The sequence below is a fragment of the Hoplias malabaricus genome, chromosome 7, assembly GCF_029633855.1.
Source record: "Hoplias malabaricus isolate fHopMal1 chromosome 7, fHopMal1.hap1, whole genome shotgun sequence".
Classification (NCBI taxonomy): domain Eukaryota; kingdom Metazoa; phylum Chordata; class Actinopteri; order Characiformes; family Erythrinidae; genus Hoplias; species Hoplias malabaricus.
In genome coordinates this window covers 39,270,470-39,293,933 of record NC_089806.1, presented here as the reverse complement: position 1 = coordinate 39,293,933, position 23,464 = coordinate 39,270,470, and the positions used below count along the sequence as shown (strand labels likewise).

The window sequence follows — 23,464 nt, the reverse complement described above, 5'->3', positions numbered from 1 at the left end:
GGGGAACTTTATTAACAAAATCAAAATAAACATGGGTAGATACATGGAAACTAGACAAGACTAAACTATTAATTAACCAAAGACAGAAAGGAGACAGCCATGAACCACGGTAGACATGTGAGACACACAAAAACAGAGTTACACACACACAACACCAGACAAAGGAGCACGCAAACCACATGGGTATATAAGGAAAAAACAAACAAGGAACACCTGGAGACAATAACGAGACAGAGGCAGGACTAAGGTGGGGCTAGGGCGGAACAAGGGCGGAGACAGGAACAACAACAATCAGGGCCATGTGCCACATGAGCACATGGTGGGGAAAACAGACAGGACTGGGCCAGGATGTGACAACACCACACTCATCACAGACAGTCACCCAGAGCGGGACTCCAGGAGCCTGTGCGACTGCAACAATAACCTGCTGCACCACCGTGCTGCCCCGCTGTTGCATACAGTATGTGTAATTTAATGGGGACACCTGTATTTACTAAAGACGTACTTGAATAACACATCTGTAACAATGAACACATCACTGCAGTATTTGGACAATTAAAATTTTAAACAGACTGTGAGAAAAAGAGACTTATTTCTGTTCAGAAATAACCCCCCAGTGTTGTCTGATTAAAACAGAAAGGAATGACCGACAAAACAATATATTTAATATATGTATTTTTAATATATGTTTAATTATATATGTACATATGCTAAATGTTTATACATTTTATTTATTAAACAAATATTTGTATTAAATATTAAATTTTTTTGTACATATTTTTTTCAGTATTTTTATAATAAATAAATAAATAAATAAATAAATAAATAAATAAATAAATAAATAAAACAGATATACAGACATACACTTACAGATCCAGGCTCAGGCCCCACGGAGCAAGCCAAGGGCAACTGTGGCAAGGAAAAACTCCCATAGATTTACAAAACAAGGAAGAAACCTTGAGAGGAACCAAGACTCACGTGGGGCAACCCATCCTCCTCTGGCTAGCACTGGATATTATTTACTTTTAACAATAAATTAAACACTCTGAGGTAGTTTAGTGGTAGGTTATCCTCGTTGGCTTATGTCCTTCAGTGGCAGAAAGTGCTCAATGGACACTGACGCTTGGCAGGGGACATAAAAAAAAAAAACAGAAAACATATGTGGGTTAATACACAGAATACTGATATGTGCAATGTTGAAATATTTTGATTGATCAGTAAAGAACACAACAAGAACATGACCTTAGGGCTGACTTATTTAAAGATTATGACTCAATAACAGTAAACCATGTTACTGTGTTGCTTTGAGTTTTCTTTATGCAGATGTGTGCATTGTTTCTGCATAAAGAAAATACATTACATCAACATATGTTAGGTTATCCCTGTCCTGCTGATGCTCACAATCTCATATCGGCTGAAGCTACTGCCTCGCTGGCAGGCGTCTCCGCTGAGATCGAACAGGTCTTACTTTAAACACCATATTAGGCATAGTGAGGGGGCAAAGACTTCTTCTTAGGATGCTCTTCAAGTGCAGGCAAGTCTTCAAGTGCATTACTGTGGATAACCCTAACTCCAGTGACATCACTGTGGGTTTCCCTACCACTGAGGACTTTGCTGCACACCTCCTTGACGCTGTGGGACTGTGGGCTTCCCCAAGAAGATCACACCAACCCCTGGGCAGGAGGTCCAATTCTTGAGCTACTCTTCCTCCACGAATATTGGGTGCCACACCTCTTCCAGATGTGACCTGTGTCAACATCGGTAATCAAATTGATCCCATTGGTAAGCAGTAGACCAGTTGGTAAGCTGTGGACAGCCACTATGTTCTACTTCTATGAGATTCAAGGTACCAAGTGCTGGCTCCATATGTATCAAAACCATGGCTCCTTGTGAAATCGGTTTAGTGCTGGACCTCCAAGCAACCTTCGGTATGGGCTCCTAGACTCCTGCACAGGCAGCTTTTTGAACTCTTGCCCAATCAGTCTCTGATCAGATGTAGTTTTCCTGGCCTCTGTGAATATGATGGTAGACAGTCAAGCCTTTGAAGATATCAGGGAATCCATAATTGAAGTTGAAAGTAATTGAAAATTCGCACTTATAAAACGCATTTGTCTAACGACACAAAAAAAGACACAAATATTGATTTGTAAACATTTTTATTTGGAAAACATTCCCATCTTTCAGGGTGTGATCACAGGCACCAAGTCTCTATGGATGTTTCCAGGGCCAAGAGTGCCCATGCTGCTGCTTGGTAACGTTCCTGTAGGTTTCCCCTTCTGTGAGGATGTCACGGACATCATGCCTTCCGGTTTCCATGCCACCGAGGTGTTGCTCCAGGCAACCCTACATCTGTGGATGCCTCTGTGGATATCGCTGTGGCCAACATAGCCCCTGAGGGTGTCGCTGCATGTTTTTTCCACCTTGGAAGATGCTTCAGAGCAAGCTGCTCCGGGTTTTTTCCCATTTCTGAGGATGTTGCTGTAAGCATTGCTGTTACCAGTGGATCAAATTCACGTAATCTTGTGTAGACTTGTTTTGCTTCATGTTGCCCTCCAGCGTCCTGGATAAACGTCGCCGTGTGTGAAAACCGCCATGTGCATCGTTCAGTCTGTCATGATGCCAGTTAAATGGTTTAGGTGGTCATAGGTATGTTCTTGTTGTGTTGTGATTTGTTATTAACATGAAAAGTGGAATTAGATGAAATTCTCAATCTTTTTTAAGTTTTACTGGCCTTGTAGGTGAAGAGCTCCTTGTGGGCATGTTAAAAGGACTAGTCCCTACTTGAGAGCCTTCCTCAGGAACCCCAAATGGTACTAATCCAGAAAGGAAACAATTACATTTAATACATTTAATATGCAAAAAATATGTAAAATATACAAGACCTCTTTTCAGAAACGTGGAAAAATTTCATAAGCCGCAATGAAAACAATAACCTGGCATTAATTCATTCACTTGAACCTTATTTTACATGACAAAAGTACAAAGAAATTCTCCTTTGTCTGACCAAATTGATTGTAATGCAACACACACACACACACACACACACACCAGAATAAATTGTAACAGTATCATGAGCATATTGTGATTGGGTATGATATCACATCCACCAAAGCACTCACCACATTGTGTCAAATGTATTGAGAGAAATGTCAAATATTTCAACTAGAACATTTCTCAGTGCAATTAGGTGATTCACTGACTACCTTACATAATATCGTGAAAGGATTCAGGAAAATCAGATACGCCTCAGTCCATATATGACAAGGCCAGACACCACTGGTGAATGAGCCTGGCCTTTGAGCCCTCAGACACCACTGCACAAGAAATTGTCATGTTAGTGTGGTAAATGCATCCATATGGGCTTAGGATTACTTCAGAATATTGTTGCCACCACTGCATCAAGTAATAAAACAAACAGAAACCTTATCATACAAGGACATAGCCAGACATCAGCTCTATTCTTATCATAATGCCATGCTCTCTAGGCCCAGCTCATCTCAGTTGGTCTGAAGGACATATGTTATGGTCAAATTAGTCTATGTTTCATTCTCTTTTGGAGAAAAACTTGAGTGTTTATGCCAATGATGAAAGGACCATCCAGACTATTATTAACTAAAGCTGCAAAAGCCAGCTTCTGTCATTATATGTGAAGTACATCAGTGCACACAACATGAAGTGAAGGATCAGACAATGGGGACCACAGACTGAAGTCTGAGCACCTGAAGTCTAGTAGCCTATCCTCAGTTCTCAAATGATTACACAGTAATTTAAAGGAAAGGTGATGTAACATAGTGGTAAACACATGCCCCTCTACCAAGTACATTGCAGTGTTTTGCAGGCGTCAAACAGTCAATTTGTTTATATTTACAAAATACGTCAGTTACATCAGTTAAAGCTAATTTAACAATAACTATCTGAGACACACTCAGTTACTTCACTCCATAGACACTGTAGCTATAGCGCCACCCACAAAATACAGCCAAATTATTCAACGATTTTGACTTAACCGACTTAAATTTTTACTCACTTATTTCCCAAATTTTACTTATAAATAGCATTTACCTTTTATCCTGTATGTTTTGTGTTAATATTAGAAAATAGCTTTTATTTTATATGTTTATAAAATCAAAGGGAACACTGGGATGGTTACTTTTAACAGGAACATAATGTAAATGATTTTAAAAATTGCTAAATACAGATCTCACCTCTTGGGAGTCACCAAAATACAATTAAATACTGAAATTTTAGAAAAGACTATGTTAATATATAAATTGTATTAGAAGGTATTGTAAAATTACATCAGCTGTTTAAAATGCAGGTGTAAATTAATTTACTCATTTTAATCACTCATTCATTCATTGTCTGTAACCCTTTATCCAGTTCAGGGTCACAGTGGGTTCGGAGCCCCCCTGAAATCACCCTTTATGGGGCATCATTTCATCACAGGGCACTGCACACTTACACATTTTCTCACACCTATGGTCAGGTTTAAGGAGCCAATCCACCTACCAGCATGTGTTTTTTTTTTAAATGGAGAAAACCGGAGCACATGAAGGAAACCCAATCAGGCACAGGGAGAACACACCAAACTCCTCATCTTGAACCCATATCGTGACAGCAACACTACCTGTTGCGCCACCCAGGTGTAAAAAATGCACATACCATATTCCTGCAAATGTCCTCCATTGCCTCCACCTTGGTGTGATTTTGATGTGTTGACATATCCAGACAAATGAATCACAAGGTGATCCAAGAAGTCGGCGTTTTCCATGTTGAACTCGTTCATAGGTGTCTTCTCTGGGTTGTCATCATACAAAACCCATCCAGCCACGGTTTCGCTGCAGCCAACCATGTGGTTTATAGGCTCTGTGTTATCAGACAGCAGCAAGAACTCCAGCTCATAGGTTCTGAGGAAGAGGAATTGATAATTGTAAGACAAACATGACTTGCCTCTTTAACCAAATTTCCACACAATTCATTTAGATGAGATTTTCCCTGTTTACCTGCCGTATACATCTGTGATGTGACTTTGGGGAGCTGTCCCCATGCGGCCATTCACATGTACCAGTATCAAGCAGAAGTCGGTACAGTTCAGCCCTAGAATCTTCACATCACCATAGCATTCAAAGACGCTAAAACGATAAGAGTGAGTGAATAACTATAAAAGGTAACACTTTACAACAAGGATATGTCATTTATCATAATTAAGCCAGTATGAAGTCTTAATAATAGTTAGGTAATGTTGCAATTAATTAGTAATAACAATTAACAAGAACTTGCATTAACTAACATTCTTTCATGATTTTATAAAAATCTGAACTAATGTTTGTTCTTGCTTCTGTCATTACTTAATGATTAATTGTGACTTTACATGATTTTTTAGTGATGTTTATAACTGTTTTATTACTTAAAACTGCCTTAAGCATCTTCAAGTGTTACTCTATAAAAATAGGTATAATGTAAATATTGAACTGCATTATCTATCAGAAAACATTTTAGTATAGAAGCAGGACTATGAGGTTTACCTTAGTGTGTTGTGGTATAGAGATTCAGAGATGTCAGGGCTTTGTCTGCCCTCATCATAGTGGTGCCTGGCAAGTACCATATCATTAAACACAGGCAAGTGATCCTCTACCTCACTCCAAACATCAACCTCCTCAGACATGAAGAATCTACAGTTCTCTGAGAGAAGGTTCAGTTGGATCAGCCACAACACTTTTGCTTGATCATACTTTTCTGCATACAGAAAGATCATAATCGCACTCATTGTACGATCACATCTGAAAAGCTCTTGAATGCATTTGTGTTTGGAGTGAGCGCTTCGCAGAACATAGAGGAGTGAGTCAAGGACACATGTGTTTATGAGCTGATATCTGCAATAGCAACCACCAGCAGGTATGTGACTATTCCAGACATGAGTGGTCATCTTCGCCAAACCTCCATGGTGTCTAGGAAGAGCAAGAGTTCATCAGTACACATTACATTAAAGCACATGATATAAAACCTCATCTGCCACTAACACTCTTGCCCCTAATCTGTAACCACGTCATCCTGATTAATATATACATGATTGCTGGTATTCTTAATAATTGTTATTGAAATTGTTTTATGTTATTATTTTTGTAGGGAGTTTAGGCACGGGCAGAGTTTAAATACGTATTGAAATTAGAAGTTTACATTTTTACTAGACTACAGTAATGACAAAACCAATAGCTTTATTTTAATGCCCTGGCTTTTACGCCATGTAGATGCAAGTGATGGATATCACTCATGGTGCACTGGTGTTTTTGTTCTATTAAGATGTAATTATGATTATAATGGATGCTTTGTTTTGCAAATTAAATAGGAAAGTTAAACACCAAGATTATATCAAAACAGTGAATGGACTGGGGACCAGAGTGTAAAAAACAACATCAGTTACACAGACCTGCTTAAATAATTTGGTTTATTAACAATATTGTCGTTATTATTATTATTATTATTATTATTATTATTACACAAGCAGATATCAAATCCACAGCTATGAATTTTTCACTAGGAAACTGCATGAGAACTATATTAAAATATTAATCTGAAGAACAGAACAATGGCAAAACTAATAAATTATTAAATTATAAATGATAAAATGAGAGACTACAGCAGTCTAATAGAGAGCAAGCTCCCTTACAGTAGACATTTAAAGAAATGAAACTTGATAATCTTGAAAGTTGATAATCTTACCGTTCTAGTAAATCAGCCTCTGTGTCCAAATAATAAATAAATAAATAAATAATTGAGAGAGAATTTAGTCAGCCAGATAAATCATGATGTCATAACATCTATCCAAAAACATCTGGATCTTAATACAAAGGTTGTAAACATATACCTTTCATTAGTTCTTCATATTCCAGCTTTAGTCTGTGGATATAATCTGGACACTGGCTGCAGATTAAAGAGAAGATCGTATGAACCAAAATCAAATAACTCTTGACCAGTAATTGATCATATCAGTCTATACGCAGATGTTAAATGGCAAAAGACAAAGGTTTATTTAACAACAGCAATAAAAACTAAGTTTAACCAAAGTTTCTGATGTTACCTTTGGTTACATTTGATCAGAAGCTCAGAAGATATCATGTCCAGTGACAGGTGGTTTTTGTACAGAAGATGTTGTACATATAGTACATTTACTTGAACCACACCCATAAAGTAACAGAACGGTGAGGCCTATAGTCCTAAGGACTAAAATCATATTAGATTCATACATATTTTTGAAGTCATATACAAATACTACACAGTAAATTCACCAGTGTTAAATTATTACACTAGCAGTGTTAATTTAACACTAATAGTGTTGATTTAACACTGGTGAATTTATTGTGTATATACTATAATTTCGGTCATACATTACAGCTTCATTGGAGGTGACTCTCCTAGGGCTAAATCACTTCATTTAATTTCCTAGATGTGATAGATGTAATGCACTGACGTATACTGATAGTCAAGCTCCTGAATCATGACAGTAAATCTTCTTCAAACATGATTTTACATTTTAATTTAAGCTTGATCAGAACTTTAAACGAATAATATTAAATATTCATTCATTCATTCGTTTTCTGTAACTGCTTCATTCTATTAACGGTCGCGTTGTTTCCGGAGCCTAGAGAGAATGTTTATGATAATAATCCCTTGTTAATTCAGGTAACTTCCGAAGGAAAGTCAACAAGACACAGATGTGCGTGACTAAAAGTTTGTTTATAAACACTCGGGCTTACCTTCTGAGCTCCATTGAAGACGGGGGAACTTTTCAGTTCGATTTTCAGTCACGATGTGATACTTCGCTAGATTCAAATAAATAAATTCAAAGCAGTTTCGTTTCTTCGGAAGCGCTCTCTCTACCACGTCACAGGGACATACAACGAAATCGCTCTTCTGTACGTCACTGCCGCGGGATTCACGGATGCTCTGCCTCAGCCGCTGTTTCTGACTGTGTCCAAAGGAAACTGACCGTATCCTTCAATGGTAAGGACCCCACAGAGCAGGTATGATTTTCGTGGTGGATTATGCTCAGCGCTGCATTGGCACTGGTTGTAGTGTTTTGTTACTTTGTGTTGCTCTGACAGTGGGAGTGGATCAGACACAGCAGCGTGTCTGTGGACAGTGAGTGAACAGAGTTTTTAAAACCTCCAGCAGTACTGCTGTGTCTGATCCAGGTCAGAACTCTCCACAAAGTTTGTATTATTTCATGTTCTTCTTGCTCAGAAACAAAAACTGAAGGTTCAAGATCCTTGGTGAGTAAAGCAAGACATATTAACTTTGATTATCTAAAATGGTGGCAAAAGAAAGAAAGGATGGATGAATAAACACATCTTCACAATAATATACTCACATGATTTTACACCTTTTATCTGTTTCTTTGTCCTCAGCATGTTATAGAACATTTGAGAATTCCACGTTGTAATTGAATTTTCTAAGAACCATTAAAATAAACTTTAAAAGATCTGGGACTACTCCAAGACGTTTTTAAAAAGCAACGGCATGTTCCTGAATGCAAATTAAATTGCAGCGGGTGGTGTTTACAGTCAGGACCAGTGAAGACTGAAAGGAGTAAACACACAGACCAAAGATGGACTTTAAGAGTTGTTTTACTTTAACTACTTACTACAAAGATGAGGAAATTATAGCAAAATATAGCAGCACCTTATTAACATAGTTTTTATTTGAAAACACAAGGACAACACAAAAGATAGGAATAGCTCAGAAGAAAAAAAGAGCGTTTAGTGACAAAAACAAATGGAAAAACAAGTCTAGTGTGAACTGATATCTGCCCTTTGTAATCTTTTGGAGATTACAGTTAGGTTTGTGATTGTGTTTAGACTTAAGATGGGTTTTATTAGGATCAGAGATCAGTTTAGGATTCACAGGTTTATCGTTAAAGTGAAAAAATTTGGAGCTTACAATGTGGTTGAAATAATATTAGGGGTTAGCGTTAGAGTACGATGTAGTTGCATCTGACAGATTTCGAATGTCGGAACCAAATATCAGCATCGGGGACGAGTAACATTCGTGTAGTTTGACACAATCCAAGATCAGCGATGTGGCGTCTAGCATGTTTCTTCTCCCACCTTCCCAGGGTCCACTGAATTCACACAATGACAAGAATCATGTTGCTCGAGGGACCTGGAGGTTGTGGGTTCGAGTCCCGCTCTGGGTGACTGTCTATGAGGAGTGTGGTATGTTCTCCCTGTGTCTGCGTGGGTTTCCTCCAGGTGCTCCGGTTTACTCCCACGGTCCAAAAACACACGTTTTGTATGTGCATTGGCAATTCAAAAGTGTCCGTAGGTGTGAGTGTGTGAGTGAATTTGTGAGTGTGTGTCACCCTGTGAAGGACTGGTGCCCCTCCAGGGTGTGTTCTTGCCTTGTGCCCAATGATTCCAGGTAGGAGAGAGAGACCCGAGGCGTGTTCACAGTGAGGCTACGGACCCACCACGACCCTGAACTGGATAAGCAGTTACAGATAATGTATGAATGAATGAATATGCAGGTATGTTCACTTGCAATGATGCAGGTTTGTTCACTTCTGAAATCTGATCTGAGGCATGCTCAAAACTGACAAAGAATGCTTTTACAAGCAGTTAATAATCCCATTTTAATCTGATTTCTGCAGTCATCTGACTATTCAAGTCCTATGTCAACAGCATATTCCAATTTCTGAGATCAGTGTAAGGCCTAGAAATCAGATTAACACAGGGAGCGCTGGATTTTAGCTCAGCAACCAGTGCTCAATGTGAACGTGCCTCGGGTCTCTGTCTGTAACAGAGGGACAATTTGCATCTGAAATCAGACGCTTGTTTAAAAAAACTTGTCTATGTCTTTGCAGCAGTGTTGAGAATGCAGTGAGAAGGGCAGCAGTGTGTAATATTAGAAATCATAGAAAAGAAAATCTATAATAGCAGGCAAAATTGGCTAATGTTTACAAAAAGGCACAACCGGTAGTTTGTGTCACAAATGACATTCATGGCTCAGTGTCAGGGGAGAAAAAAGACAGATCTTCAAACTGCAGCAGTGTATTGTCCAAGACTTCTTCAGTAGTGGTGTACCCTCCGGATGAGTGGCAAAGTTGTGCTTGTGTTCCAGTCTCAGGAACACCTACAGTGGTAAGTGAAGAGCAAGGAAGTCTTTAGATATTGAGACCAGTAAAAGAACAGGCAGAGATACGAGTGACAACCTCCCCCCAAAGTGAAACGCTAAACTCAAAGTGCAGGAACATACCAAGTTTGACTTGGGTTGTGTTGACGTAGGCGGCTGAACAGATCAAGTATCTGTGGATCTCCTGCTCGAAGTTGAAGAACCGAAGAGCCCTGACATTAGGGTCATTATCAAAGAGAATCCAGGTGTCCTTCATCAGGTTGAAACACAGTACCATGTGAGTTTCTTCACCCAGCAGCAGAAACAGAAGGTCAAAGATCCTGAAAGAAAGAAGAAGAAGAAGAATCTGTAGGACACTGGATCACAGACACACTTCCTTAAGTCACCTATATATTTATTATTCTTTTGCTGAGTTTGTTACATTACCTGTTGTCATCATCTATAACGACTGGGGGCAGTTCAGAACGGTGAAGGCGAACCTGATTCACCCAAATAAGAGTAGGATTGTCTTCATCACCCAAAGCCTGCACATCACCAAGACCACGGAAATGGCTGACAAACACAAATATGAGATTACATCATCATCATCTTCTTCTTCTTTTCCACTTAATCCATTTCAGGGTCGCAGTGGCAACAGTGTGAGAAAAGAAGCCCAGGTATCTCCGCCCCACCACGACTTCTGGGTAGGCTCCGGACCCACCGCAGCCCTGAACTGGATAAGCAGTTACGGGCAATGAATGATTGAACGAAAAATACACTGCACTTATGGAAGCACTTTTAAAGGAACCAAAGTGCTTATAAAAATAGGACAACAAACAAAGAACACCAAAAGATAGACAGAAATAAATACAGTACTGTAGTTCAAAGCATACAAAACAGCACAAATGTAAAGGTACCTTTTAAGTACATTTACACTGCACCTATAGTAAACAATACTGTACATGTACCGCAGTTTTTTTTTACTCTTTGGCCAGGAATAACTACTGTCATCTGTGTTTAAACTCATGACTCACCTCAATGTTCTTTGATAAATGGCTTTGGTGTCAGGGGTTTCTTGGTGGTAATCGACGTTAGCACATACCAGTTTAACAAACAGTGGAAAGTGGTGTTGCACACGACTAGCACAGTTAAGTGTGTTATTTTCAGGATGACGGCCCAGCTGTCTCATCCACAGAGCTTTAGCTTCATCAAACTTTTCTGTTGTTATATAGGACAGGATTACTCCAAGTGAGGCATCTCTCTTCAGAAGCTGCTCTACGTTAATGTGTTTGATGGATGACAAATGAAGGGCCGCCATGATGGAGTCTAAGACACATGTATGGATGAACTGGTATGTGCTAAAACGACCCCCGGCTCTTACGTAGACATTCCGAATCATCATCATCAACAACTCTGTGGTCTTGGCACTGGCCTGAGAACTGAGAGAGATTGAGAGAGAGACTGAAAAAATATCAGAATGTGGATAATATCTGATTTCAGCTGCCAAAACAGGAGATAAATTATTACCTCTCTGGATTCTCTGCTTCAGCATCCCAATGAAAATAAAAGAGAAACATGATGTTAGATTCATATTAAATTTTCTGAGAATCATGGATGAATTCATGCATCTCATACCTGGTCCATTGAACTTGCACCTCCGTTTACAGGGAGGTGGAGAAGTGCTGTAAAATCAAATGAACAATGTAAAGATAAAGTTTTTGTGATAAAATGATGCAGCACACACACTGCCCTGCAACCCATTCCCAAGCAGCAATCACCCAACACTCAAATTTACAAGCCAAGATATGAATATAAATTTACAGAAGGAAAAATCAAATACAGTCATCTACTTTACTGCTGGAATACAGGAAATCTATTTTAAAAGCTTTTTTATGTGACAGAAACTTCAAGTCAAATGACAGTAATAAGCGTGTGATTTACCCTATGATTATTATTACTGTAATGCGTATTTATATCACACTGAAATAATGCTGTTTAAAAACAATGTTTTATATGTTGTGAGTTTACCGCAGTTACACTCCAAATAAAACAATGTAAATCTACTGCAATTTTACAGTGTAAACCATTGATCATGCGAACTATGATTTACATTTGATTTCATGCAGAAAAACAAAACCGAAGCCAACATTAGAATGAAAAAGAAAAAGCCGTCCAAGGCCCACTTTATATTTAAGCTTCATAAAGACTATCAAGCTACATATGAAGATTACATGGAATAACTGTGTAATTACTGATGATTATTCATGTAAAAACACATATATAACATCCAACGTTTTACTATCAACACACAGTTCTTTTAATTAATTTATTTAATACTTCAGCCTCACAGCTTAACACTTATTAGTTTTTAATAATTACACAGGTTTTTCTTAAAAGATACTACATAATTAATGTCATTACACAGGAACAATTGTGGATGTTACATGTGAGCATAAGCTTTACTGAGTAGCCCATCAGTCACAGTGAACAAATCCTCAGTAGTTACATTGTTATTGCATGAATCGTTAAGTTGTAAGTACATGTTTATTAGAGACCTAGAATATAAATTGGGACATGGGCGGCTTCAAATGATATTCCATTAGATTTCACATTACCACACAAGCAATGAGAGCAGGAAAACAACTTTATTTGTTAATGCATGTATGTCGAAAAGTTTGTAAACACCCCTTAAAGTCCACATACAGTTTGTATAACCTCCGTAATGAACATCAGCCAATAGACAGCAGACCATGAGCCCCAGTGTCAGAAAGAGAACAAAGCCCCCAGAATGTAATGCGATCATTAAAGTGAATGTTCCAAATTGTAGATTAAAGGCTTTACAGTATAGGAGGGACAAACTCTCACCTTAAATTTTATAAGTAATGTTCAGCCTGTGTTCACAAACTTTTGCACATATCTACATTCAACAAGGGCATGTTTAAAAAATGATACCAACAGGGGAAAAGGTACATGGTTGTAGATGGTTAGACGATGTGTAACGTCACTACGGTCTTACCACAGCGGGAGCTTAAGAGCTGCCTGATTAAAATGGAGGGAAAATAAAAAAGATAAACATTGTTGTCTGTTGAAGCAGAGCTAAAACTTGTGTTATCTCCTTTTTTTCTCATTGTATGTATGTCTTCTGATACGCCAAGTCGATTCTACTGATAACCACAACCACCCGCACCTTCCTGTGACCTTGAGCACCTACGTTAGCATAGCATCGGTGGGGCTTTTGATCTTTTAAACCTAAACTAAGAACAATGTGTCGTATGTCCCTGTACACAAACAAATTATGAAACTGTGATTAAAAATGTAATGTCCTAACTCATAAACAAGTCATTTATCTAAGACAAATTGTTTCTGAAAGTTTAGATTTAAGATCAACTCTACGGAAATATGCTAGCACAATGACTAGCGTTCTATAAGGTTTGTATCCATTTGAGTACGAGAAAATGAAACAGAAAACATTGTCTATGCATGACTGCTTGAACTCTCACTTTGAGTAATGGTTCAACGCCTCTCACTTGATCTTTTATTTCCTAAACAAATCGGACGTGTAAAATCAAGTATCATGTTTCAGTTCAACCTCTCTGTTCCGTTACCCACATATTACTGCGATTAACTAGAAATTTTGATGCTTTTCGCATTAAAAACAAAAAAAATGCAAAAATTATCTCATACAGAATATTCCTAAAAAGAATAACACTGTGTACTGTAACCTACCTGTTGTTTTCCATTGTTCACAATGCGTTGTTTGCATTAAAACTGAAGCAACAGAACTGGAGTGTCAGAACTATGTCATTTCCTCATTGTCAGAAGATGGCCACACAATACAGAGTACATAGTATTAGAATTAATAGAATTCAATTCTGTACATTCTTTCATTCAAGGCCCCCCAAAAATGTAAACCTTGTCTCACAGAACAAGGTTCTCACACCATCGAGAATGATCCACCATATGCCTTCCTCTTTTGTCAAAGAGCTGAGAGAACAGACAGTAATGATATAAAGAGTTGGTCATAATTTCATGGCAGATCAGTGTAATAGTAAACTGTCTGCCAAAAAACAGGGTCTATCTAGCCCTGCCTTCATCTGGTTCTTATCTTCTTTTCGTATTGAATTAAATGTAATGTATTAAAAATACAGGAACCAAGGGTGAAATCAGAGTGAGGATTGGCTGCTATTACTACACTGCAATACTGTAGTCACAAGTCTTTTCAGTTTGTTATTCAGTTAGTTCTTCAATGTACATTGGTATTAACAGTTGTTTACATTGTTAGATTACATTTTCATCTGCCGAGTCAGAGCTAGCAGCTCTCTCATTAGGCAGCATTGTAACTGATAAATAGCTAAAATTATCCAGAACACTCTTCAGAGTCAGCATACGTCATCACATCTAGGGCATTAAAAGACATCTGAACTATTTATACTGGAAGACAAACTTCTGTCACAACAAGGACACTGCCGTGTCAGGCACCTTACATTGCCTCTTGAATGTGACTGTCCACTTCTGAGGAGTGCACATATCCTGCTGAAAATGCTGCCTACAGAATATAGCGCCCTAAATGACTGTTATTTTTACAGTCCACACAAAGAAATGTAGTTAATTACAGTAAGCAGTAGGCTATACTCTTTTCTCTTTCTGTAAAATAAAGGATTTTGAAATCTAATCAACACAAACACTTTAACAAAAAACAAACAAACAAGATGCTGTCAAATGTTTTCCAAGTCACACTTTAATTTCACAGTTAATTCTGAGGATTGTCTTTTTATAGAACATTACACAAATAATCTCATTAGTTTATCGTGATTGAGGAGATGCAATTTAAATATATTTTATATCAAACAGCAGAGAGGTTTAAATAAAATGAGAAAAGCTGGTAAAAGACATGTTAAATTACTTTGCATTAGGACTGGACTCGAAGAGAGATATGAATGTATATAATGGAAGATGGTTTTGGGCAGGAAGAAAAAAAAAAAAAAAAAAGAAGTCAACAACAACTTTGTCAGAGAAAGCCCTAACCTCTGTTCACTATGGAATATTAGGAATAACAGGAATTTGGCTTGGTTTCTTTGTTCCGTTGCCACCATCTACTTCAAGGATACAGTACAAGTTGAATTATGCGAATAGCAGGAATACGGTATGTGCTTATGGCAGTCACTTTGCTAAAAATAAAATAAAACACTAACCGGTACAAAAGCGTTAATAGTAAAAGGGCAGTAACCAGCCGTTCCCCCTGCGCTTTAAAGGGAAATGTATACAAAGTCTCCGTAAAGTGTATAAACCAGCGAAAAAGCAGACAACGTCCAAAAAGACTACAATACAAAAAGTCCATAGTGTTAACGATACGGACGTTGTGAAATGTTTAAAACCCGAGCTTAAGGTCATAAACATTAACCCTGTAAAGTCTAAAAAGCATCTGAAAATTCTCAGTCTCTGGTGTTTGTAAACAAATAAACAACTAAAGAATATTAGTTCTCCTCTGTGAAGAAGCACCAAGCCACAAACATGTCAGCTAGAGGTTTGTTCCACATACAGCCTCTTTCAGAAGTGTTGCTGTTGCTTTAAGAGAATGTAACCCACTAAACTGTATTTGCAGTGTGACAGTGTATTAAATCCATGGTCCTCCAGAGAGTTTGGTTCCAATAAAACACATTGTCTTTAAAGGTCAATACAATTAAACACCTGTATTTAAGGGAAGTACCCCTCAGGTCAGGGTTTGAGGTAAACCCCATTGGTTGTTGGGTATTTTGGAGGTGGGGTTTGAAATTTCTGAGTTGCCGGACTTGCTAGGGTCTGGACAGACCTCCTACTCCAGACTGCCCAGGTGTATCAGTGGCACCTGTGGGTGTGTATTTTCTAGAGCAGGCTCTCAAGGATTTGGTCTAAAAAGTCAGAATAAAGTGCAGGAGTGGGTGATCCAGAGTTCCCAGGCTCAGTCAGGCTTCTCCCTGTGCTCTGTGATGGCTTTCCAAAGTTTACAGAGGATCCCACCCCTAGAGAAGAGAGAATCAAAGGGAGAAATCAGACACAGTCAGTGTGTTTTATCTTTAGAATTCAGGTCAGAGACTGGTCTAGAGTTCTGGAACGGTCACACTTCACTCAGAGTAAAGTAATGTAGGCTAAAGGTAAGATAAGGTATGTTACTTTTAGGAAAGTTAAGGTAATGTAATACAGGTTACGATGAGTTAAGGTAAAGGCACATTTCCACAACATGGTACCTACACTATTCTGCTCCATTCTACTCTTTTTTTTGTTTGTTTTCCATTAGGTAACTTTGGGCCCTGGTACATGGAACTGGGTACTTTTGGTGCTTTTCCACTGCATGGGACCTACACGACTCTACTCGGCTTTGCACGGCTCTTTTGCTTTTCCACTGGCCAAATCTGGTACCTGGTACCGGGTACGTTTTCCAGCTCACTCAGTGTTCCAACTGTGGGATCCAAGAAAAGTAGGTACTAAATTGTGTAAACCCTACAGAGCACTGATTGGTCAGAGTCATGTCAATCACCAAAAAACCCAGAGCTTGTTCAAATCCAGTACAAACTCTCTCTTAAAATCTCTAAAGTTACAGCAGCTTTCACATTTATTTTTAAATCGGACTCACATCGGCAGTTTGTGACTGTACCTCGATGTGTTTCAAAGTGTTTTTTTTGCTCCTTGGGCCGATGGCCAACGATAATTTCCAGTGAAAGCTGAACGTGCAACAAGTAAAACTGATCTGTGAGAACTGGTGGGGGGGAGGCGGAGCCGAATTCATTCCTAAAAACAAAAACAAGCCACGAATACACGATGAGTAAACAGCGCCTAACTTTACTGTAATCGTTCTTGTGGTTTTCAAAGCCTGTGATTCCTGTTTGCGATGGGGTTTTGTGACGTCACAGGCTCCATTTCGCAGGGAAGCCCTGCCAGTGGAAAAGTGACAAGCATTAAACGAGCCGAGCCTTGTGGAGCCGTGTCGAGCCAGAACCATGTGATGGAAAAGCGACTTTTTTAGTTCTTGCTCCCTTGTGGTTCGAAGCGAGCAGAGAAGGAATTAAATGTAAGATGGAAACCTTGCAAAGCATTGATTGGCCAGAGAGATTTGTCACTCATGACTTTTTAAAAAATGCAGACGTCCGTTACAAACTAACCATCTGTAAAATCTCAAAGCTACAGCAGAGTTCACATTTGTTTTTATCTGATTCACAACAGCAGCTCGTAAAATCACATCGTGCTCAAACACTCCTTGGATTCATGGGATTGATGGAAATGAAAGAATTCACCTTAAGTAATCCCAAAGAGTAAAAACAATTCTACACTACCCACATTGGGAGCAGGAATAGCACAACATCCTCATCTCTGTTCAGGCTTTTCAACATTTGGAGCTCTCTCCATCATCTAAAAAGCTCCTGAGACCCTTTTTTCACTCTGATAACCCTTCAAAAGACTTAGAAAAGAAAGCTGGACACAAAGCTGTAAACTCACTTTAGTCTCAGGCTCTTCAGGTCGTCCCTGGTGACATAATGAAGGATGTCATCCAGAGTGTAGTCCTCTGCTACGATCTGCAGAACAAATGTTAAGCTCAACGTTAGAAGTGCACAGCTGATGTTAATGCGTTTACTTTCATTATTTCACAGACTCAGTGAATTCAAATGTGACCCCAACAATATATTTGTTCTGACAGTGACAAAACACTACATATTTACAAACAATTTCATATCATTTTCCCAATTTTAAAACACTCCTCCTCTATTTGAATGACACTGTATCACAGTAAAGTGCACAGAGAAGACGAACACAGATACAAAAGAAGACTCATTACTCTGTCTATAGAGTCAGCATCTGCTCCATGTAATCGCAGCCATTTGAGCAGCTCAGAGTCGCCCTCTCCTCCCAAAGAACTCTGGGTACTCACTGAGGGAGTAGCAGCGTCTATAATACAGAAACAAACCAACAGAATTAAACATCAGAAGTGTGCCTTCCAGCTACAGCAGGAATCATATTTCTACAATCACAAGACAACTGTAACAACCCTCTCTGTTGTATTTCAATTTGCAGCCTTTTTAAGGGATGTTCTGGAGCAGCTACTCATGACCCTAAGTGCTAGGCATCAGCCAGAGGGGTGTAGAAGTCCTCCGGCCTGCATTGTCTGGAGTGATGGAGCTCCATCCAGTACATTACAGCCACATCAGTACCTCACTGTAGAACTCACTAAAGTGGCTTAATGTAATCAAATGCTCACAACAAAGTTCCAGTACCTAATCTAAACCTTTCCCAGAAAAGGAAAGAGTATTACCACAAAACAACTAGCCACTGATATATTTCAGTTCAGAAGAAACACTAGGTATGTCTATAACTTGTGAACCTGTATGTGTATTGCATACAGACTGACCAATGGGCTCAGAGCGCATCTTCAGTAGTTTAATCTCCTGTTCCCTCTCTTCCAGAACCTGCTGCAGGATACACTGATACTCTCTCTCCTTCTGTAGCAGCTCCTCTAGCAACCTGAAGGACAAACACACATACACACTCAATTTCAGACATTTAAAAGACCTTAAAAGAAGGTAATTCAGGCAAATTTCTGCTTTAAAGTCAATATAAACAAGGAAGAAAACATTTGTAATTTGGGTAAATATTTAATGTTTCAGGCATTGATATTTATGGCTATTAAGTAATTTCTATGTAAGAAATGTATTTAAAGGTTACTATTGTGGACACAGAGGAGCCTAATGGGTTAAAACCAAAAATATATTATTTATTTTTAACATGAAACAAACAAACAAACAAACATCTAACAGCCAAATTATTGATACTGTATACATGACTTACATAATGTAGTTTTACCTGTAATTAATATGTAATAATATAGTTATGACAACAATGAATATGGTAATTACAAATAAATAAGTAGCCCAAGATTTATGTAGAACTAAACATAAAAATATATACTACTATAGGGTTCAGAACAAAAGAACAGGATATGGTTATTAATAAGTTACTACAATCTATCAATGTGGTTATGACTAACAAAACTGATGTATAGACCTAGGTACTGTCAGTTCCACTCATAACTCAATTAGTTATGTATTAAATATGTAGGAATATCCCACCTGTTGGTCTCGAGCTTCATGCGTCCGAGCTCCATGCTAACGGAGTGCTGCGCCGTGTGGGACTCGTGAGAAACAGTGGAACTGAGCGTACTCACTCCAGACGTAGCCACTGTGTCATCATGGTTTACGATTGGTGGGGCTCTGCTCTTGTGGGAGGGGCTTCCTTGAGGTACAGCGTCATCGTCGTCGTCATCTTGATCGGCCGGGTCGCTCTCAGACGCCAGGCTGAAGTGTGGCCTGAGCTCTGGCACCAGGATGGTAATGGCGGTCTGCACGGCCTTCCGGATTATATTATCCAGCGCAAACATCCAGTGAGGTTTGATATTGTGATTCCGCAGCACTTTGTTCAGCTAAAGACACACAAGAGCTTTTATGTTATTATGTAAAACTCTAAGGCAGTGTTCATAAGGATTTATAACTTCTATATAAGCATGTAATAATAGGGTTGACCCTACACACTGTAATAAACATGTTGCTACATCTTACTAAGGTGTGGGTACAGGACCCTACAGTTTGGCTTCATCACATTTTGAGCAATTTCAATGAATACTGTGTATTTTATATATTAAAATAATGTGACTTCTATCCTTTTCTGTCATCTTTAAAGTGAAGAAGACATAACATCTGGGTCAGGTGACACAGCCCGGGTGAAATGACAGTGGTGACTTTACAGAGCAGTGAATATCACAATGACATAACGCTAACAACGTGAGCCCAGTGTCAGAGCAGAGTGTCCAGTATCATGTTTCTGTGCCACTAACACACCATCACCACGCCACAAAATGCAACCCAAAGCCTAAGATCCTAACCCTAACACGACAGGCCGATTTATGCCACTGCATATACACTAGGGCTGAATCACAAATCCCTTCCTCAACCCTGTGTAGTACACAATGTAGTGGTATAGTAGTGAAATGTAAAGTGCATTACAAATAAAATGTAGTATTATTATTTTTAGTTATAACTCATGTTACACGAGGGCCACAGAAAGTGCTACCTGATGTAGCATTGCAAGCTGCCTCATATCAACAACAACACTGAAATCCAGCGTATCCCAATTCATCCCAGGACATCATGGTACAAATTTAACGTCAGAAAGCAAACGTGTGTCACCTGACACAGATACTAATATCAGCTTAAACCTGGCTAATGAATGCTTGAACAAAATGGTCGAATGGGTTTTGTCGATGCCATGTAGCTTAATACACACTAAACACAGTGAAATACCGAGTCATGGTCAATAGGTGGCACAATAATCAAAGGCTTTGTGCATAAGCAAATTGTAATGAAGGACTCCTGGAAGTGTCACAGATACACATTTTTACTCCTCAGGTTGATACAAGGTGCAATGCAGTGCTGTAGCCACTAGGAGCAGCAAGAGCAAATACAGTATGTTTAAGTGATTTATGTAAGTGTCGTGTCCCTATACGAACACTGCCCTCCAGTGAGGGTTTCACTCCCCAGTTGCTTTTCAATGTTTCAATGAAGAGAGTTGATAGGGAAAGTGGTGCAGGAGAGTTTGGTAGCCACTAGGTGGCACCATCATCAAAAGCAGTGTTTATTAAGTGAGTTTGTAATCGGTTGTGAAAGCAGAGATTGCCATCTCTTCCTCCGAGGAGCATATCTCTGTGCATCTTACTCAGCATTTGTTTCAAGACAAAAAAACAACTCACAGTGGTGCAAACTTATTATTGTCAGGACCATGAGTTTCTCAAAGTGCAGGTGTGTGTTATGAACACATATATGATCACTGATGTCAATGCTACTACGCTAATCTTGGTTCTAAAGGCTTAACTGGTTTTAACTGGGTTACAGGTTTACTAACATATCCCAACATAATTATAATCTACAATGGGTACCACGTCACTTTAAATGTTTATTAACCTAATTTAATGCTTGATAAAGTGTCATACAGCACAGGGGTCACCAGGGTTCTGCTTGCGATACCATAGCCCCAGCCCCTCAGTATCTGAATAACTCATTAAACTCAGAACGTTTGAAGATAGAAAACTCGGGTGAGGGGAAAAGCCAGCCTGGAAAACCGGGAGGCCTTGCCCTTAAGCGAGGGAATGCCTCACACACTGTGGAACCCAAACACAACAATACACAGCATCGGGAGCCAATGTTCTACCACCTGAGCAAACATCTGCTCCTATACTGCCTCTGGCGAGTTGATGGTTATCTCAGGATTGTGTGTTTGTGTTCGATAGGGTGGAGTGCTATTCCCTCGCTTAAGGGCAAGGTCTCCCTGTTAGTGAGTGGGTTTCAAGAGGTTCTCACAGGTGTTTGTTATGAACATTGATGTCAATGCATTATGGAACTTGATTTACTGACATCATATAGTGGTGTTTAGGTCTTATGCATGTAATTATACCCATGTAAAACCACTTATACATGTCTATGCCACATAGCTTGCATAACAATCATGCCTTATATATGTATTTACACTATCTTACGATTATACGGATTGATTGAAGGGTTTAAATAGACTTTTACTGTGCTGTTGAATTCCACTAAGCACCATGTGTCTACTTCCCAAATTGGATTACAATGTTAATTCCAGTGGAATAATGGCGAGAGATGGAGGTCTAATGCAAACACACACATACTCACCGCATCCTGGAAGCCGAAGAGCGCCACCTGCATTTGGCTAATGGCACTGCTGTCGAAATCCAGCTCCAGTTTGAGTCGAGAGAGAGTGTTGGCAATGATCTTCCGGTCCGCCATCCGCACAAACTCCCCCAGACTGGCCACCAGCGCTGAAATGTGCTCATGCTTTAACTTGGTCTCCTCGGAGCCCTGGAGAGAGTGACAGAAAAAGGAGAATTATTATCCTAATGCAAATACACCCACAGCTAACAGAAGTGTCCACATACTTTTGACCCCAGAGTGTGTTAGTGTATAAATGTTATCAGGAGAGGTCAGGGGTCCGCTCTCAGTGTGTACACTGGCCTGTGTGAGCGCCTCCTGCAGGTTGACGACTATCTTCTCCTTGTCCTCGGTCAGGATGCGATGTAGAGTGGCTCTCCTTTCACTGTCCTTCCTCAGCATGAAGAAACCTGGGTCCTTCTCCTCCGGGGACGGGGGGGCGCTGTGGTCCTCAAACTGCTCCACGGGAATACTGCAGAAAACACAACCTCAATCATCTGACATTAACCAATCGGGTCTAGTTCAGCTTGTTTACACGGTCATTCATTCTCTGATCACCTGAGGAAGAGGGAGCGGTGGCCCTTGACCTCTCTCTCGCTGTAGCACTTGGTGCTGGGTTTGAAAGAGAAGGGGCTGCTGTTGAGCTCACTGTCGGGGGAAACGGAGCCGTACTCGCTGCTGCTGCTGGTGTCCTCCACCACCACGGGGACGGGGAGAGAGATACTGCGCAAGTATTCTAACACACATAAAAGTTGCACTATAATACACTGTTGTCTATCACTGAACTCTATTTATGTGTCTACACCACAAGCATCAAGTGTGTGTTTTAAAATCAGAACATAAATCAACAATTTATTGCTAAGATTATGGTGAATACCAACATTCATTCATTGTCTATAACTGCTTATCCAATTCAGGGTTGCGGTGGGTCTGGAGCCTACCCGGAATCACTGGGCGCAAGGCACATTCACTCACACCTACGGACACTTTTGAGTCCCCAATCTACCTACTAACGTGTGTTTTTGGACCGTGGGAGGAAACTGGAGCACCCGGAGGAAACCCACGCAGTTACAGGGAGAACACACCACACTCCTCACAGACAGTCACCCGGAGGAAACCCACGCAGACACAGGGAGAACACACCACACTCCTCACAGACAGTCACCCGGAGGAAACACACAGACACAGGGAGAACACACCACACTCCTCACAGACAGTCACCCGGAGGAAACCCACGCAGACACAGGGAGAACACACCACACTCCTCACAGACAGTCACCCGGAGGAAACACACAGACACAGGGAGAACACACCACACTCCTCACAGACAGTCACCTGGAGCGGGACTCGAACCCACAACCTCCAGGACCCTGGAGCTGTGTGACTGCGACACTAACCTGCTGCGCCACCGTACTGCCCAAAATACCAAAATGTTCTAGCTAAATTACTTATTGAATTAATTGGAATACATGGTAAGTACTAGCTATTATACTGTGATTTGCATACTCACCGTTTCCTGGAGACAAAGCTAAAAAGGGAGAGAAAATATTTTCAATATATTAATGACAAAATCATAATTTACATACCATTAATAAAATGTCATAACTATGTCA

General features: G+C 39.7%; 3 protein-coding genes across 3 annotated transcripts in view; all 3 read right to left on the bottom strand.

Annotated features, from left to right (window-relative positions):
• Positions 1–685: 685 nt before the first annotated feature.
• On the bottom strand, positions 686–8,000 carry LOC136702041 (uncharacterized). Its single transcript, XM_066676868.1, has 7 exons — positions 7,755–8,000; positions 6,866–6,921; positions 6,721–6,739; positions 5,526–5,948; positions 5,004–5,132; positions 4,663–4,907; positions 686–2,813 (listed from the first exon to the last, which is right to left on the bottom strand). The coding sequence occupies exons 1-7, from the start codon at positions 7,766–7,768 to the stop codon at positions 2,707–2,709; spliced, it is 993 nt and encodes a 330-aa protein (XP_066532965.1). The 5' UTR covers positions 7,769–8,000; the 3' UTR covers positions 686–2,706.
• Positions 8,001–8,725: 725 nt separating this feature from the next.
• On the bottom strand, positions 8,726–13,876 carry LOC136702820 (uncharacterized). Its single transcript, XM_066677958.1, has 7 exons — positions 13,834–13,876; positions 11,743–11,789; positions 11,635–11,650; positions 11,142–11,546; positions 10,555–10,680; positions 10,252–10,448; positions 8,726–10,128 (listed from the first exon to the last, which is right to left on the bottom strand). The coding sequence occupies exons 1-7, from the start codon at positions 13,845–13,847 to the stop codon at positions 9,995–9,997; spliced, it is 939 nt and encodes a 312-aa protein (XP_066534055.1). The 5' UTR covers positions 13,848–13,876; the 3' UTR covers positions 8,726–9,994.
• Positions 13,877–14,841: 965 nt separating this feature from the next.
• Positions 14,842–23,464, bottom strand: part of map3k5 (mitogen-activated protein kinase kinase kinase 5) — a 59,235-nt gene continuing 50,612 nt past the window's right edge. Inside the window, exons 21-29 of the mRNA XM_066676777.1 lie at positions 23,362–23,379; positions 22,410–22,587; positions 22,155–22,323; positions 21,816–22,001; positions 19,203–19,552; positions 18,485–18,597; positions 17,915–18,024; positions 17,578–17,654; positions 14,842–16,106 (exon numbers count right to left, since the gene is read on the bottom strand). Coding sequence (XP_066532874.1) covers positions 16,046–16,106; positions 17,578–17,654; positions 17,915–18,024; positions 18,485–18,597; positions 19,203–19,552; positions 21,816–22,001; positions 22,155–22,323; positions 22,410–22,587; positions 23,362–23,379 — 1,262 coding nt within the window. The 3' untranslated portion in view covers positions 14,842–16,045. The remainder of the gene's footprint in view (positions 16,107–17,577; positions 17,655–17,914; positions 18,025–18,484; positions 18,598–19,202; positions 19,553–21,815; positions 22,002–22,154; positions 22,324–22,409; positions 22,588–23,361; positions 23,380–23,464) is intronic.

Bases quoted from the DNA above. Each gene is read 5' to 3' on its own strand.
- LOC136702820 (XM_066677958.1), bottom strand. The intron at 10,681-11,141 runs GTGAGTCATGAG...TGTGTTTGTCAG, and splicing joins ATTTATCAAAGAACATTGAG to CCATTTCCGTGGTCTTGGTG. The intron at 10,129-10,251 runs GTATGTTCCTGC...TTACCACTGTAG, and splicing joins CACAACCCAAGTCAAACTTG to GTGTTCCTGAGACTGGAACA.
- LOC136702041 (XM_066676868.1), bottom strand. The intron at 5,133-5,525 runs GTAAACCTCATA...TTATCGTTTTAG, and splicing joins CTATACCACAACACACTAAG to CGTCTTTGAATGCTATGGTG. The intron at 2,814-4,662 runs GTATGTGCATTT...TTTCTGGATTAG, and splicing joins AGGACATTTGCAGGAATATG to TACCATTTGGGGTTCCTGAG.